This window comes from Phascolarctos cinereus, unplaced genomic scaffold (assembly GCF_003287225.1).
Source record: "Phascolarctos cinereus isolate Bilbo 61053 unplaced genomic scaffold, phaCin_HiC Scaffold_9;HRSCAF=440, whole genome shotgun sequence".
Taxonomy (NCBI): Eukaryota; Metazoa; Chordata; class Mammalia; order Diprotodontia; family Phascolarctidae; genus Phascolarctos; species Phascolarctos cinereus.
This window is the reverse complement of record NW_027556402.1, coordinates 202251504-202269440: the sequence shown is the minus strand read 5'-3', so window position 1 is coordinate 202269440 and position 17937 is coordinate 202251504. Positions and strand designations below refer to the sequence as shown.

Here is a 17937-nt window from a genome sequence, read left to right as displayed (position 1 = left end):
CAGATGGTTGTTGTGGGAATCAAGAGATCATCTATTCAGCGTGACCCCCACAGTTTAAGAAGTGCTGAAGGGGTGTGAATGGGAAAACTTTAAGAAGCCTTGATCTATATATAGGGCTGACAAGCCTTAAAGGACTATAGAAATATAGAAATCTATTATTATTATTGCCATCATTGTTATTATTATTAACAAATACTCCAAATGAACATTAAAATCTCTTATCTATCTTGCCCTTAAGAGATGGTACAGGGGGCAGATAGATGGTGCAGCAGTTACAGTACCAGCCCTGGAGTCAGGAAGACCTGAGTTCAAATCCAGCCTCAGACATTTACTAGCTGTGTGACCTTGGGCAAGTCGCTTAACCTCGACTGCCTCCCCATCCCCCCTCAAAAAAAAGGTGGTGCAGGATATAGAGAACGTGCCCTGGGCTTGAGCCAGATGGCCTGGGTTTCAGTTAGGGCTCTACACTCAGTAGTTATGTGGCCACCAAGTTACTTCATCTTTCTACGCCTTAGTTTCTCAGAATCAGACGGTCAGAGTTGGAAAGGACTTAAATGAACTTTGACTCCAACTTCCTCATTTTACAGGTGAGGAAAAAGAGACCCAGAAAGAGAAAATAATCTCTGCTTCCACTTCTGTAACACCTTGTGGCTTACAACACACATTCTCTCAACAATCCTGTGCTGTGCATCACACAAGCATTATCATGCCCATATCACAGAGAAGGGTACTGAGATCAAGGGTTAGTGGGCCAGAGGGGAACTCGAACCCAAGACTCCTGATTCCCAGGAGAGGTCTTTTCACTGCAGCATTTGCTGCTTCTCCTCTGCTATAGGTATGTGTGAATCTGTCTTATCACTTTATTAAACTGTAAGCTCCATTAAGGGAGAGATCATATTTAAACATTGTCTCTACCCCAGCACCAAGCATAGGGCTTTGTATACTGCAGGTGCTTAATAAATACGTGTTGAGTTTGCTCAATAGAGTTCAGTACTAAATTCACTCAGCAGAACAAAACTGCCTTCTCTCCACAGAAGATGCCGGTGTCTGGAGGCATTCTCAGGCCCCAAAACACTCAATCTTTTTCCTGCTTCCTAAGCCCTCCTCTAAATCTCCCTGCAGCCAGGTGGTGCAGTAAATAGAGCACTGTCCTGGAGTCAGGAAGATCTGAGTTCTGAGTTCAAATCCAGCCTCAGTTACTAGCTGTGTGACCTTGGCAAGTCACTTAACCCTATCTGCCCCAGTTCCTCATCTATAAAATGGGTACACATTGGAGAAGTATGGGGTCATGAAGAGCCAAATATGACGGGATGATTAAACAACAACCCCTTTTACTATGCTTTCCTCCAAGAATGTCATCTACTCCAAGAATGAAGGCTATTCCAGATCCCAGATGCTTCCTACCTGAAATTCCCTTTTGGAAGGAGAGCTAAAGTCACAAATAGGGGATGGGACAAGGGAATAAGCATTTACATAGCACCTACTGTGTGCCAGGCACTGTCCTAAGAACTTCACAAATATTGTCTTATTTTTCTGAGAGGTAAGGGCCTTTCTTATTCCCATTTTACAGTTAAAAAAACTGAGGCAAACATAGGTCAAGTGCCTTGCCCAGGGACTCAGAGCTAGCAAGTGTCTGATGCCAGATTTAGACTCAGGTCTTCCTGACTCCCCACCTGCTGCTCTGTCCACTGAGACATGTAGCAGTCTTCTCCACTAGATCTATTTAGCCTCAAAAATCTCCCCTAGATCCTCAGTCTTAAGTCACAGAAAACAGCGAATATCAGTGATTCCAAGGAACAGTCAGGCCAAACTGACTGACATATCACAAACCCTTATCTAACAGTGGAAGCCAAGATGGCTAAGGCTCAACCCGGGAAGCAGATGGGGAGAAAAGGTGAATGACAAGCTCTCTCGCTTCCCTAAGGCAGAAGAGTTAGAGAGCAGTCAGAAGCTGGGAAAATCTGAAACTCTCAGACCTGGTGTTAGTGTGGTCACCTTAACGGTTATTTCACAGCTCTTCTGTTCCAGAAAGATGCCAAAGGATAATCAGTTACAGTTTCCATTTCCAAGCTACATAAGGAACTGACAAAATTTATAAGAATAAAAGTCATTCACTGATTCATAAATGGTTAAAGCATAAAAACAGTTCTCATATCGAAAAATTCTCCAAATCCCTAATAATTAGAGAAATGCAAATTAAAGAAATTAGGAGGTTCCATCTCACACCCATCAAATCAGCAAAGTTGACAACAAAAGGAAAAAGACAAGTGCTGGAAGGGCTGTGGGAAAACAGGCACTTTGATATACTGTTACTGGGGCTATGAATTAATTACTCTAGCCATCCTGGAAAGCAATTTGGAGCTATGCCTCCAAAATTATTAAACTGGACGTACATTTTTTAATGCAGCAATATCCCCACTAGATCTATACCTTAAAGGAAAAAGAAAAAGACTCATCTGCACAAAATTATTTACAGCAGCTCTTTTTAGGGTAGCAAAGAATTTGAAACTATAGGGGTACTCATCAAGTGAATAACTAGTTATGGTGTATGAATGTAATGCAGTACTACTGTGCTGTGAGAAAGAGTGTTTCAGAGAAACCTAGAAAGATTTATGCAGAGTGAAGGAAGAAGAATCAGGAGAACAATTTATATCAAAATATCAACCTTGTAAAATTTTAGAGACATAAATTCTGATCAATACAATAATTAACCATAATTCCAGAGGACCAATGATAAAGGATACTACTCAGAGACAGGATGAACCAAATATGCAGAATAAGACACACAATTCTGGACATGGCCAATGTGAGAATTTGTTTTAGCCAATGTGAGAATTTGTTTTACTTCACTATTTTCTTAAAGGGTTGGTTTTCTTCTTCTTTTTTTCAGTGTAGAGGAGAAGTGAGCAGCAAAAAATATTCTTGATATTTGAAAAAAATAAAATTTAATTTAAAAAAAGATAATCAACTGGATGAGAATTTTTGTGGAGGTACAGTGTGGTTCTTGGCATTGCAAAATTCCTAGATCACTGTTTCCTGAGTCTATAACTAAGTGCCTGTGTGTGTATTTGGACTAGTGTAACACGTGCTTTGAGCTGCCAGCTGTCTGAAGTTTTTGGTGCAGAGAACGATGTTAAGGTAGGGCAGAGATGACTATGTCACAGGTCAGAAGACTATGTCACAGGTCATATTTCTAATACCACCTCTGAGAATTGCCCTCTTTTCCCTGGAGCTGCTAGATCTGAGAGTGGTCTCAGAACCCTAGGTCTATACCCTAAACAACTGAAAAGCTAAAAAGTACATACAGGGAAATTTGCTGATACCTTATAAGAGCAAATAAACTCCACACTGTGATGAAATGGAAGATAACTCAGTCTTTCCTGGATGACTCAAAAAGCATAGCAGAGATCTGTTGGGCCCTGGGGTCATCATGATGAACTTTTCATGATCGCTGCACTAGGCATTTGCGGGATCTCAGAGAAGGGAAGAAACTGCACTAGCAGGGTCTGCCAATGAGGCCTACTGCATGCAGCCCACTATAACGTATATTATTCCATGATAAGGACATTAGAGAGGGCGCAAACCAAGTACTCTGAGAAGTTTAAGGGAGAACATAATGTTATGGCTGGGGGGTAAGGGGGAAAATCAAGGAAGGCTTTAATGAGCTGGAAGCTTTATAGAATAGCCACAGACGGCCAAGGAGGACACTCTAGCCATGGGGACTATGACGAACAAAGGCATGGAAATAACAGCACCAGGCATGTTCAGGGGACAGAAAGTCATCCTGCTCGGCTGGAGCCAAGAACGAACGGAGGGGAGTCCTGTGAAATCACCTGGACAGGCAGACAGTGAAAGACTGGAGAGGGCCTTCACTGCCAAGCAAAGGGGTGAAGTTTTATTTTACAAAGATATAGAAACCAAGGTCCAATACCCCTGATGTACCCACTAGAATTAAGTTTAACCTAATAGCTGTGTGAGATAAGGAACAAAGAACTCTGTTGTTCACTAACATAAGATATAAAGTAGAGAGTTCTGTTTTGACTAGTTTCTTCCTAAGTTCCACTGTAATAATTCACAAATGCCATAAGATTTCAGAGTTGGACTAGAGTCAGGGATGGGGAACCTGAGGCCTTTTAATAAGAGAATTTGTTCTGTGAAGTTCAGATTCAATCAAAGGGCTGCACTTGAGGACCTAAAGGGTCCTCACCCGTGGCAGACAATAAAGATCTCTAGCAACAGGGTAAAGCTTATGGATTCCTTCTCAAAATCATGTTTTTAAATGCATAAAACAAAACAAAAAGGATTACAAAGGAAACCAAATACACTGAAATACAGCTATCAATATATTAAAAAAAAAAGTTCACATATTCCAGGTTAAGAGCCCCTGGTCTAGTCCAATTCCATTACTTTATTCAGGAAACTTGGGCCTAAAGAGTTTAAATGAACTGCCTAGGGTCCCTCAGATATAAGCGGCAGAGCTGGGATTCAAAGCCAGGTCTTCAGACTCCATTATCCTTTCCACAACACGATGCTTCCTTTATCTGTTGTCTCCCCCATACCCATTAGATTGTGAGTTCCTTGAGGACAAGGACTGTCTCTTGCCTTTCTTTGTAAGCCCAGCACTTAGCACAGTGCCTAGAACAGAGTAAGCACGTAATAAGTGTTTACTGACTGCCTGCCAAGTTTGTTGAAGCAAAGCATTTTGTCCACCTTAAAGTGCTCCACGGCTAAGAATTGTTCTTATGATTGGGATTATTAGGAACCTACCAGAATGCCACACCATTCACACCGCATGCCTGACAGCACCTCTGAGGACCCGCAGGTCTTCTTACACACTTCGCAGCGTGCGTTCGATGAGATATTCCCCTCCCTCCAGTGATGATGGTATGTGTCCTGAAAACAAGGATCAGAGACAGTGCTAATCAATAGGAAGGAATAATGATTAAGAAAAACTAAGAAGCCAAGTCATAGGAGGCTGTAAATTCTCAACTCAACTAAATAAATATTTATGAAGTGCCTACTACATGCTAGCCACTGTGCTAAGCCCTGGGGATACAAAAAAAAAGAGGCATCCCTGCCCTCAAGGAGCTTATAATCTAATGGATGATGTCAAGGTTATGAACCTGGGAGGACTAGAAGGCTGATGCGCCTTTGACAGAAAGAATAGGGGAAAGCTTAGGGGGAAAGATAATGAATTCGGTTTTGAACATGCTGAATTTGAGAAGTCCTTAATACATCCAGTTTGAAACACCCAATAGTCAACAGGTGGTGAAGAACTGAAGCTCAGAAGAGAGAACAGAGCTGGAGATATAATTTGTGAGGTTTCTGCAAAGAGATGGTAATTAAACCTATGACTAGGAGCTCCCTGAGGGCAGGGCCCAAGCCCCTTCTTCCTCCTGCTTCCCCAACAGCAAAGCCAAGCACAGAGAAGGTGCCAAGGAAAGATTTTCCAAAACCAGCTAAACTCTACAACCCAAGCCTTTTTTCAGCCAAAGACAAGGTCTATTAGAACATCCGCCATATTGGGCAGACTCTTAAGGAGTCTGAACATCAGTAAACTATTGGCTAGATTATAAGAATCTGAGCAGTGGCTAGATTTTAGGACTCTGAGCAGTGGCTAGATATTAGGAATCTGAGCAGTGGCTAGATTATAAGAATCTAAGCCTCAGCTAAACTCTACGAAGCTGCCCTGTTTTTCACTTGGGAAGAACATTCCCTGGCACAGTCTCACACTCTTGAGCATTCCTCTGAGGTCTGTCAGGGCATCCGGAAGGTCCCTGCACTTACGTGGTCCTGGTGTCCATCCTGATGACACTGGCGGCAGTCACTGCAGGCAAAGGGGACACAGTCGGCATGCACATATAGCTCACAAACTAAGGAGGGAAAAAAAGCATTTCATTCAGATGGCCATGGCCTTCCATCCAAAGCTCTATTCAGAGCACCTGGCTCATTTTTGCCTTTATACTTGAGTCCATCCTGTCAACTTTAACGTCCATCCCTGCTTCAAATTTTACTCCTTCTTCAGGACTCAGCCCCTCCCAATAATTCACACTTCTCTAACACATTTTTCTTCACTGACCTATTACTAACAGCATATACATCCTGTTGGCCCTTCTAGCCTGAGAGTTTCAATGCACAGCCACCTGTGTATCCCCCCAAATGCTTGATCCCCAACCCAGGCAGTAGAATATGATGTTTGTTGAAGAATGTATCAATCAACAAGGATTTATTAAGTGTCTATGTTCTAGGAGCTTTCCAAAGTGTTAAAGGTACAAGAATGAAGGTGAAATAATCCCTACTGTCAGGGACCTTACTTTCTAATAAGAGAGACAGCATTCACATATAGAAGCATATACGAGACATAGGCAACTCAGATACATAGACCCCCCTACCTCCTCCCCCAGGAACTAAAGAGTTATGTGTCATTTTGTCACAGTGTTATCATCTCAATCAATAGAAAAAAATAGGATAGCAAAGACTATTATGTGGTAGGGGGTAAGGACCCACGAAATTCTAATGTTAAAAAGAGGTCCCCATTGACAAAACAGTTAGAAACAGCTGGTATAGATCAAAATACATTGAACTGAAAGTCAGGAGACCTGGGTTCTGGAACTAGTCACCTCTCCCTCAGTTTCCCCAGCTACAAAATAAGGAACAGGGTCCCTAAGGTCTCATCGACTCCTCATATTCAATGACTCTTTGACTAAGCCCAGAGGGAAAGAGATCAAGATGCTGACATATTTTGTTCCAGAAGCCTGTTCTAACTCTGAAGTTAGCCAAACCCCTCAACTATTTCATACCGATTTCTAAATCTCCACCATGTGCTCAATGTTCTCAGAAACCACACATGCCTCCTGGTCCCTGTCCCTTAGGAAGCTTCTGTTCCAGAGCAGGCTGGCCACACACCCACACTTGGTGTGTTTTAATGTCTGTTTTTACATTTCCTGGCGAAAGGTAGAAAAAGTGAAGATCCCTGTTTGACCCCACTAAGCCCCAGAAATCTACGTCTTTGAAAAGACGTTGAGAGCAGGGTTTCTTAACTTGGGGTCATGAACTTGTTTTTGAATTTTGATAACCGTATTTCAACAGAATTGGTTTCCTTTGTAATCCTACGGATTTTATTTTATCCATTTAAAAACATTCTTTTCAGATGGGGAGGTTCCTTACTTAGGCTTCAGCAGACCACCAAAGGGGTCCATGACACAAAAAATGTTAAGAACCTCTGGATTAGAGGGAAAGCGGAAAGTTTAGTGGGCAGGAAAGCATCCCAGCTACACAAGGCAGTTCAGAAAAAGCCATGGGGTTCAGTGAGAGAGGATTAGACCATACGCATTGGTAGACACCAAGTCTCTCCACTACTACTTCCTATGAAGGGGCACTTGGTCAAAACTACACAGGCCTGCAGCACATAGTTGACCATAAAAGTCAACCCCAGGAAGATTCTGAGAAGTAGTTACCAACTTCAGCATTTTGTTCAGTCCATTCTTTTTTTAATTTTTAAAATCAATTTTATTTTTAATTCAGGGAACAAAACAAGCATTTCCATAACACAGTACAATAAAAAAGATGATTACACATGAAACAACAAATCTACAACTTGCTATTCCTTCCAAATATACAACAAAGTTATCGTGTAAAATTCTTTTTTTCCCCTTTTTTTCTTACCTCCCCACCCTCTGCCCTGGAGATAGCTACCATTATACACACATACACACACACAAACACACACACGTAAAATTATTCTCACAATCTATGAACAGACAAGGTTAGTAGAGATTCTCAGACAACTCATCAGGGAACCCCAAAGGCCAGTCTCACAATCACCAGAACCACCAAATTTCTGCTTCAGTCTATCATTTGAAGCTGTCAAAAATCCTTTTGGATTACAGTATCATATGATATCATATGATGATGAATTTTGAGTTGGAAGAGGCCTTACAGGTCCATCTCGTCTAGGGGTTCTTAACCTTTGTGTGTGTGTATTTGTCACGGCCTCCCTTTGGACAGTCTGGCAAAGACTTTAGACCCCTTCTCAGAATCATGTTTCTAAATAATTGAAGGAAATGCTTAATTTCAATTGGAGTTTATTGAAAACAAAGTTGCTGTGATGAAATACTACCGTGCTGTAAGAAACGATGACCAGATTGGTTTTAGAAAAACACAGAAAGACTAGCATGAAATAATTCAGAGTGAAATAGGCAGAACCAAGAGAACATCGTATATGGTAACAGCAATGTTGTTTGAAGAGTAACTGTGAATGACACAGCTATTCTGAGTAATATGAAGCATTCAAATCAACTACGAAGGACTTATGAAGGAAAATGCTATCTACCTCCAGAGAAAGAACTGGATATCGTATGGTACCCCGTACATATTTATATCAAATATCGGCCTTCTCTACTGCAGGGTTGGAAGGGCAGACAACTCTTGCAACTCAAAAATTTAATAAAATAAATTTAATTTTAAAAAAAGAAAAGAAAGTTGCAATGTGTTTTTTTTTTCCCATCCAAGTTCACAGATTCCTTGAAATCCATCTAAGGAACCCTCTTTTCACGGTACCATTCTGACTTTATACTAGCATACTGAGATAGTATGGAGTAGTGGACAGTGCACTGGACTTGGCATTAAGAAAACCCGATCAAAGGTATGGCAATCAATTGGGGAATGGCTAAACAAGCTGTGGTATATGATTGTAATGGAATATTATTGTGCTACAAGAAATGACAAGCAGGATGACTTCAGAAAAATCTGGAAAAACTTACATAAACTGATATATAGTGAACAAAACCAGGACAATGTTACACACAGTAACAGCAATATTGTACAATGAAGAACTGTGAATGACTTAACTATTCTTAGCAATGCAATGATCCAAGACAATCCCAAAGGACTAACGATGAAGCACGCTATCTGCCTCCAGAGAAAGAACTGATATTGTTCAAATATGGCCTGAAGCAAGCTATTTTTTACTTTCTTTCATTTTTTTCTTTTATTCCAGTCTTCTTGTACAAAATGACTAATAGGGAAATGTTATACATAATTGCACATATAGAACCTATATCTGATTGTTTACCGTCTCAGGGAGAAGGGAGAGAGGGATATTATTTGGAACTCAAAACTTTAAATAAAAATGTTTAAAAAAAAAGAAAGAAAGCAAGAAAGAAGACCTGAGTTCAAACTCTGCCTCAACTGCTTATTACTTGTGTGATCCTGAACAAGTCACTTAATTTCTCCAGGCCTCCTCTCTAGAATAGGAGAGTTGGCCTGGATGATCTCCAAGGTCCCTTTAGTTCCAAATCTATGATCCTGTAATCCTATTCCCTCCCAATTTTGGTTCACCTGCAAATTTGATAGGTATCCATCCAACTCATTAATGAGAATGTAATTTTTCCTTACAGAGACAAAATTGCTGCCAAGCACCCCTTGACTAGGCTTCTCTGAGACAGCATTTTACTTTCTTCTACTGAATCCCACTACAAACAAGGACTTATGAAAGTAAAGATGGGTAAAGGATGTCAGCAAAGAAATAACGATCAAAATAAGAAGAGAGGTCGGCCATCTTGCACTAGGATTAACCAGCTGGTTATAATATAATATATATGTGACATGATATAATATAATAACTGGTGTGCTCAGTGACTATCCTGGTGATCTCCGGATAGGTCAAGAAAGACTCCCAAAACAGTACGTGGCAACTTCATGGTAAACGTACGAGAGGAGTCATATAAGAGTCAGGGGAGGAGGACAACTGTGGATGTGCCATGATCTGCATTACTAGAGGAAAGACCCGCCATCAATGAGATCGCATACCCAAATTAGTATCTGATTAATAAATTAATAATTAGAAAGCGGTGTATGGGGTGTTAAGGGACAACTAGCACCTCTGGTATGAGGGCTGCTCATCTACCTTTGGTGTCCAACTGGTCCCCACCTCTCACCCGTGGCTCCAAGAAGCTGTAGCATGCCCAGGGGCCACATCCCAGTAAACCATCTCAGCAGATGGACTAAACCAGGTTGAGGGTAACCAAGAGGCCTCAAGCCCATCAATGAGTTAGGGTGGTGGCTACACCAAGCATGTGAAGACTTTTCCTTGGCAAAATGGGTAGATGAGAACAATTTGTTCCAATGGCCATGAAAGCAGCTGAAGCAGGCACTGTGGAGGGTTTAGAGCTCAGTCAGACATTAAAAACACCAAAGAAACCCACTGCACCCCCGGCCATTGTCAGTCATTCTGATTTTTGTCTTGCCACTGGACGTCAATGACTGAGGAAGACAGAGTGAGGCTGATGGCTTTGTGCAGCTCTGCCTTACTTAAATCCACTTCACAAGGAAGTCAACACCCTAATTAATGGACACATGAATGTCTGCAGTATATATTACTATCACAAAGAGGTCAACTTTAGCATGGAAGCAATGGAAATCCATTTAAGCATTCAAGTATTGTGAGCCCCTATGCTAATGAAGGGAGGAATGCTGCTATATCCCATTAGCAATGCCCTTTAAATACTGACAAGCACTAAAGAGAGTCTTGTTCAACAGGAAAACTAGGGCAGATGGACAGGTGATTTGCAGATGGGGGGAAGAAACACACAGGAAGAGGCTTGAGAACTACCTTGTAGAAACTGGACCCAGGATGCCAACAAATAAATTCCCAAGGTCAGACTAGTTCAGCAATTTGAGCACCATTATTCTAAAAGCTCAATGAACGTTCCCATTCTCAAGTGGAACAGAATAAATGGCTCATGGCAAGGGCCTCGGAAGCACAAAAGCCCCTGGAAAAGAGAGGATTATATCTTCCTAAGATGCACTGATTCTTCAAATCTGAGACCACAGGAAGGCTTTACAGCCAAGCCTATTCATCAACCCAGCACTTAGAGGCAAACCTCTGATGGGGGCAATGAGTTGACATCTGTAGAGCCTCCTTTGAGAAGCACTTTCTTTACAACAACAATTCAAGGCCCTAGCTCCACTTGACTCATGGTCTGTTTCTAGAAAAAATCACATTCCTTACATACTAAATAAGGGAAAACATCATCACAGTTCCTCAGCTTTGGAGATCCCTTTTGCCACAGGGTAAACCTAGCCTGCTGGGCCCTAAGAAGACAGCAAATCCTACTGTCCAACCTAGCCAGGGCACAAGTACCTTCAAAACATGGACAGCTCTGATTGCCCCCTCTGACATATACACTGTAAGTTTATGTATTACAGTTATCTGGGTTTGCCTCTTATTAATGTGTTGATTGCTCCAGGAGGGCAGGGGCCATGCCTTATCTTATCTCATCCAGCATGCCGCCCAGGGCTTGGCACACTACTAGAGTCTCATAAATGATGGTCGATCAAATGAGTAAATGTTGCTGTTGGAAGTTCCCATGAACTTTAATCTTAGTTTAATCTTAGACTCGAGGGTGTCAGAGCTGGAAGAGTCCAGCGTGGAAGTCATCCTTCATTTCACAAAAGACATCCCTGAGGCTCAGAATGAGAGGAAGGGTCACATAATTAGTTACTGGCAGAACCTGAATTCTAAAAGAGAAGACTCGTAAGAACATAGACAGAGTTAGAAGGGACATTTATAGGATAGTTAATAAAATCTCATTGGAGCTTCATAACAACCCAATGAGGGAGATACTACAAGTATTATTATCTTCCATTTTATAGGTGAGGAAATGGGCTCAGAGTGAGTAAGTAACAAGCCCATGATCACAAAGCTAATAAGCATCAGCACCAAGATTTTAATTTGGGCCTTCCTAGCTCCAAGTCCAGCACTCTACTCATTACACCACCCTACCTATTGGGATCTTTGCAGAGGTAGTTCAAATCACTACATCATTTCGTGTGTGTGTGTGTGTGTGTGTGTGTGTGTGTGTGTGTGTGTGTGTCTATCTGTCTGTCTGTCTGTAAGGTAAAGAACCTCAGCAGGTCTGTTTTTTTCTTAAAAGAAAAATGCATCATTTTAAGGGAATGAATACATCAGTAACACAAAAAAGTAAAAGAAAACCAAGTTAAAATCCCTGGTGAAGTAAAGAAGGGAGGACTCAGGGGAAACATGATAGCAGTCTTCAAGTATCTGAAGTTGGCCCCAGAGGGCAGAACTAATGAGGAACCATGGGGATAGAGTGCAGAGAGGCAGATTTTGGCACAGTGTAAGAAACAGTAGACTGAAGGGGCCAGTCTTGAGAAAGTGAGCTTCCCCTCACTGGAGATATTCAAATAGAGACCAGGTGACCATTTGTAGAAAAGCTTCTTGTTCAAGTATGGATTGGACAAGATCAACAGTCTTTAATCTGAGGTCTGTGAACCTGGTTGTTTAATATGTTGGTAACTGTATTTCTATATTTCTAATTGTAAAGGCAGTTAGGTGGTACAGTAGACAGAGCACCAGGCCTAGAGTCAGGAAGACCCGAGTTCAAATTTGGTCTCATGCACTTACTTGTTGTATGACCCTGGGCAAACTGTTTGCCTCAGTTTCCTCCTTTGTAAAAATGAGCTGGAGAAAGAAATGGCAAACCTCTCCAGTATCTTTGAGAAGAAAACCCCAAATGGGGTCACAAAGAGTCAGACACAACTGAAAAACGACTAAACAAAAACAACCGTTTTTCACTGTAACTGGCTTCCTTTGTAATCCCATGTTTTATTTCATGCACTTGAAAACATTATTCTGAGAAAGGATCCCCCCGTGTCACCAGATTGCCAGAGGAGTTCACAACACAAAAATGGCTAAGAACTGCTGCAATGGAACAAAAGATCTGTGAAGTCCTTCCAGTTCGGAGATTCTCTATTCGGAACAGCTTAAAGCTAGGGACAGAGGGGAGGGAAGAAGGGGGATGGAAATAAGCAATTAAATAACACGGTGCCTAAACACTTTACCAATATTATCTCATTTGATCCTCACAATAACTCTGGGAGGTAGGTGCTATTATTATCCCCATTTTATAGTCGAGGAAACAGAGGCTGAGAAAGGTGAAATGACTTGCCCATGGTCACGCAGTTAGTTAAGTGTCTGTGGCTAGATTTGAACTCAGGTCTAGCGCTCTACCTACTATGCCACCTAGTTGCCTCTTGCCCAGTTAAATTTACCTCAACTTCTCCCAAATACACTTAAAAGGGCAGCTAGCTCCCTGTTTTTCATGACTTTTGTCATGCCAAATTTGTACAACACAAGTTTCCTGTACACCTACTGGATCAAACAGGCATGGAAGTCATTAAAATGCACAGCAGTGAACTTGAGTATCAGGGGACAGTGGCTGGAATCCAGGCACAGACAAATGCCAATACCACCTGGTGTATCATGAGCAGGCATTTCAACTCTCTCAGCCTCAGCATCCTCTTCTCTAAAATGGGGATAATAAGAATTGCTTGACCCTCCTCTAAGCTCTCTTGTGAGCAGAAGAGCTCTGTGTAACCTTAAAGAATAATGAAAATGACTACATTATTCAGAAAATATCTCGTGGAAAGACCTGCATAATCTCTCCAGCAAAGGTGGTTTGAGGTTTAGAAATGATCCTTCCCTTCCTGGGAACAGACAGTGTTTGCTGTTATTAGCCACTGTGTAAAGTACTTTTGGCTGGAAGCATCAGATCAGGCTTTGGAATATCACTGCCCTGTGGGAAATGGAACTGGGAACCTGACGCTGAGTCAGGGTAGTTGTTGAAGGCTGGCTGGATCCAGTGAATACTAATTCTTAGCCTTCCAAGCAGGCAGACAGCGATGGCTGGCATGAAGCACCTACCCCCTCTCTCCTGCCTTGAGTCTAATGCCAGAGGTCAGTGAGTGTTATAGTTATATTGTGACCTGGGTACGGCCTATAAAACTATAAGCTTCATCTGCACTCCATACTTCAGATTCTTTCTCCTGGGTGACATGGGAACCACATTTTTGAAAGATTTATACCTTTTTGTATGAAAAAAGAATTCACAACAAGATGCTGCCAGCACTAAGTTTACAGATTATGAAAACACTTCACAGTTTTACGTAGCTGAATAGCGCTCGTCTGTGCTGTAATTTCACAAGACAGATTAACAAATATAATAGTGATATAAATGTCACTTTCCTGACACCAAAAATAAAAAAAAAGACTATAAGCTTCATGAAAGCAGGCATTGTAGAGGATCCACATTTTGTATCTTCCCAGCCCTGAACACCAAACCCCATACAGGGCAGGCACCTAAATAAAGTAAATTTACCGAACTGTCAAATCTTCACAACAGCCTTGCAAAGGTAGGCAGTGATAGTATTATTATTTCCATTTTATAGACAATAAAGTTGAGGTCCATAGAGGTGTCCTTTGTCAAATAGCTAGTGGCACCCAGGTCTTCTAATTACATGCTTGCAGCATTGATTGAGGTAAAGAAATACCTTGTCCTACCCCAGAGGAGCTCACAGCCTGGCTGACATCTCCAAGGCAAAAAACAATAATACTGAGTGTAAACAGACCATTATAAAGTCTAAGAAGGTCAAAAGGTCAAGGTTCTTCTTATGAGCTTCTAATTGCTGTCCTTTTTCAGGATTTCCAATCAATGGAAAGGGTCATCCTCAGGGTTAGAAAAAAGGTAGCCTAGTTGGGTTTGGTATTATAAGCTCTCCAGTTGTGGGGCTGGCAGCAGGACCAGAGATGGCCTCATCTCAGGGGCTTGTAGCAGGGGGATTTATGAGCTTCCCAGCCCAACCCATCAGTCAGGAAAAGGCTATAGGAGGAGTAGTCAGAAGCAAAGGATGATGATACTGGAGGGTTACTAAGCACAGGACTCAGAACTCTGACTAGGGGTCCACCTGAAGTGTCAGGGCACCGGGAGAGAAAATAGAGAGGCAAATCACCCAAAGAAACTTGGTGATTATAATTATTAGTCAATGAGAAAGAGACCCAGTGGTGGAAAGAAGCCTAGACTGAGAAGGGAAAGAGGCCTATGTTGGTGCCCTGACTCTCCCTTTACCTCTGTGTGACTTTGGGTAACAATCACTTCAGAACAAGAGATCATGGACTGAGATCTCAGAAGGATTTAAAACATCTAGAGCTATCGTACCCCCTCATCTTGCTTCCTCGCGATCTGGTTCCCTGGCTGTAAATAAAAGGTAACAATAATTGCCCTGCCTGACACTCCCATTCCGCTGTGTGAACCAACATGAGATAACCGGCAGAAAAGAACTTTGTCATTGTAAAGTTGCATACTTCCACACGTGGAGGATAATGACGACAATGATGATGAAGCCTTAAGTTCCTAATGACCCATGAAGGGTCAGGAAGGATTCCAAAGGCCAGACCAAACTGCACAGCTCATACTCCCTGGCACACTGACAGCTGGGGAGAAAGGGGGCCATCTGTACCTTACAACAATCTACCAGGCCATATTCATAAATCCTAGTTTACAGGCATAGACACAGAAGCTTGGGGCAAAGAAGTGACTTTTCCAAGATCAATGTTGGCAGAATCATAGAAGCCGAAGAGCTGAGCCCAGGGAGAAGAAGCAGCCCTGTTATGAGAACCAAGGCTCTGCCTATGGGCAACGGAATGGGGAAAACAACACATAAGAGAGAGTTGATAGAGGAGGGGATGAGGTGAGAGGGAGTTATCCCCACATGGGGTATGATGGTGAAGTCCAGAGAAAGAAGGGTGACTGATCCGGGCTCTTTCTCAAAATGATGGCTGCAGGAGGAACTCCACCATGGGAGAAGGGAGCCACAAGCAGGTAAAGTAGGTGGCAAAGTCCAGAGAGTCCGAGGTGTGAAGTCTCATTGTGGAATAACTATGACTTTGGCAGGTGTCTGGTTTTTCTGCATGGTTTTCCACGTAAGCTTGCATAGCGTGAGTCTCTGGAAAAATTAGACGTGCTGGGCTGTGCTTCAAAGTGCCTGAGGTCTTTGGCTGAGAGAACAAGGGGCAGGGCTGTCTGAGTCACAGGAGCAGGAGGAGCTGAATCTCTAAAAAGCCTTTTCCTCTTCTCTCAGACTGTTCTGTGACCCTCACAGTCCAACATCTACTGTTAAAACTGGGCCTGAAATAGGATCCTCTGATTCCCAAACTAGTACACTTTCCACAGCACTCTGAGAAACGGAAGTAAGACAGTGACCACAGTCATATAATGGAAAACAATCCTGAAAAAGCATCAGAGCTCTGATCATCACAGTGATCAATAATGACTTCAGAGGACTAAAGGGAAAGCATTCTGTTAGCAGAGAGGTGGTGGACCACAGGTGCAGAAAGAGGCATACATTTTCAAATATGACCAATGTGCTGATTTGTTTTGCTTTGCTGTAACAAAAAAAAGTGTTCCTCCATTCTGTAGAGGGAAAGGGTGACTAAGAATATAAAAACATAAAAAAGCATCAATAAAAAATGTTTTTAGGGAGAGAGAAATAAGAGTAAGAAATAAGACAGATTATAAAAGCGGCTCAGCTAAAGATACAGGATTGTTTTAAAAGTTACCTTCACAGCGAAACGCAAGGGAGTCTAGTGGCTTTCTGCAGACAATGCAGAACTTCTTCTTGTAGTGTCCAGGGGGGCCGAAACAGTGTGCGACTGGAACCTGCCAAGGGAAGGACACAGGCATCCATCAGTGAGTGACATCTTCCTGCTATGGACAGCAGTCACAAGACCAAAAGTTTGAGCAAGACTTCTCCTTATCCCAAGAGTCCTAAGAATTACAGCAACAATGATTATTGACATCTACGTGTAATTTTAAAGTTTGTGAAATGATTTTTGTGTTTTGCTTTTTGGTGAGGCGATTGGGGTAAAGTGACTTGCCCAGGGTCACACAGCTAGCAAGCGTTAAGTGTCTGAGGCTGGATTTGAACTCAGGCCCTCCTGACTCCAAGGCCAGAGCTCTATTTACTGCACCACCTAGCTGCCACATAAAATGGTTTTTTAATGCAGTTTTTTTTTCCCATTTGGTCCTTACAAAAACCCCCATAAGTGAGGTGCTATAGGTATCCTCATCCCTGTCACTCAATTCCAGGGATCTCCTGGCTCCACATCTAGTGGGATGTCTACTGGTCTACAACTGCCCCTCATCAGTGTAGAAAATATCTTAATCATCATTACCTTAGAGTTTTAAGGTTTATAAAATGCACCCCCAACAACAACCTTGGGAAATGGGTGTCACAACTGTAACTAACCATCCCAAAGGTGTAGCCAGAATAGCTGATTTAAACAAAGAGCTCTGTTTTGGCAGTATGGCACCAGAGAAACTGAAAAGCACTTTCAACACCTACCTGTTCCTGGCACCCTTGGCAGAGGAAGGCTAAAGGAAGAAGAGTCCCTCTTGATAGCCATATTTTAAATATGAGGAAAAAGAGACTAAATGAGTCACCCAAAGTCAATTCAGCAAAGATTTCTTATACACTTACTATGTGCTTGGCACTCAGATAAAACGGCACAGACTAAACAGCCCTTGCTTTCAAAGACCTTACGTTCTATGGCGACGGTTCCCAAATGTTTTTGTTCCTTGAAACCCTTTCAACAACAACAAAACTGTGTTGTAAATTTTCAGGGTAATTTAGCATATTACTCTTAATATTCTTTCATATTTATTCATTAAGTGTGTATAATAACTTTTGCCCCAAAATCTCCAAATTAAAATTCACATTATGATTGTAACTATAAAAAAGACAAACACATGCCTCTTGTCACAAAGATAAAATATATTTGTAACATAATTGGGTAATTATTTATTGCATAAGGGGCCATTAAAGAACTGCTAGCATGAGGCTCTTGGACCATCATGAACCACTAAATGGGAACCGTTGTTCTACTGGGCAGAGACAACCCGAACACCCCTAAACACAAAGTAATTTGAGGAGAAAGAACTAACAACTGGAAAACCAAGTTCATGGAGGAACCAAGGAAAACCTAACTAGAGCCTTGAAGAAAGATAAATGGAGATGAGGAAGGAGTACACTGCAAATATGGGGAGCAGCTTACACAAATACATGGGGGAAGGAGATAGA

The 17937-nt window shown here is 42.0% G+C and overlaps 1 protein-coding gene across 2 annotated transcripts in view; it reads right to left on the bottom strand.

Annotated features, from left to right (window-relative positions):
* The window catches only part of DGKQ (diacylglycerol kinase theta), a 121574-nt gene that overhangs the window by 78787 nt on the left and 24850 nt on the right, over nt 1-17937 (bottom strand). For both annotated transcript variants that reach the window (XR_002328019.2, XM_021005405.1), the window contains exons 3-5: nt 16418-16517; nt 5788-5873; nt 4768-4893 (exon numbers count right to left, since the gene is read on the bottom strand). Coding sequence is in view for 1 of the 2 variants with exons in the window: in XM_021005405.1 (XP_020861064.1) it covers nt 4768-4893; nt 5788-5873; nt 16418-16517 (312 nt within the window). In the remaining variant the exon portion in view is untranslated. The remainder of the gene's footprint in view (nt 1-4767; nt 4894-5787; nt 5874-16417; nt 16518-17937) is intronic.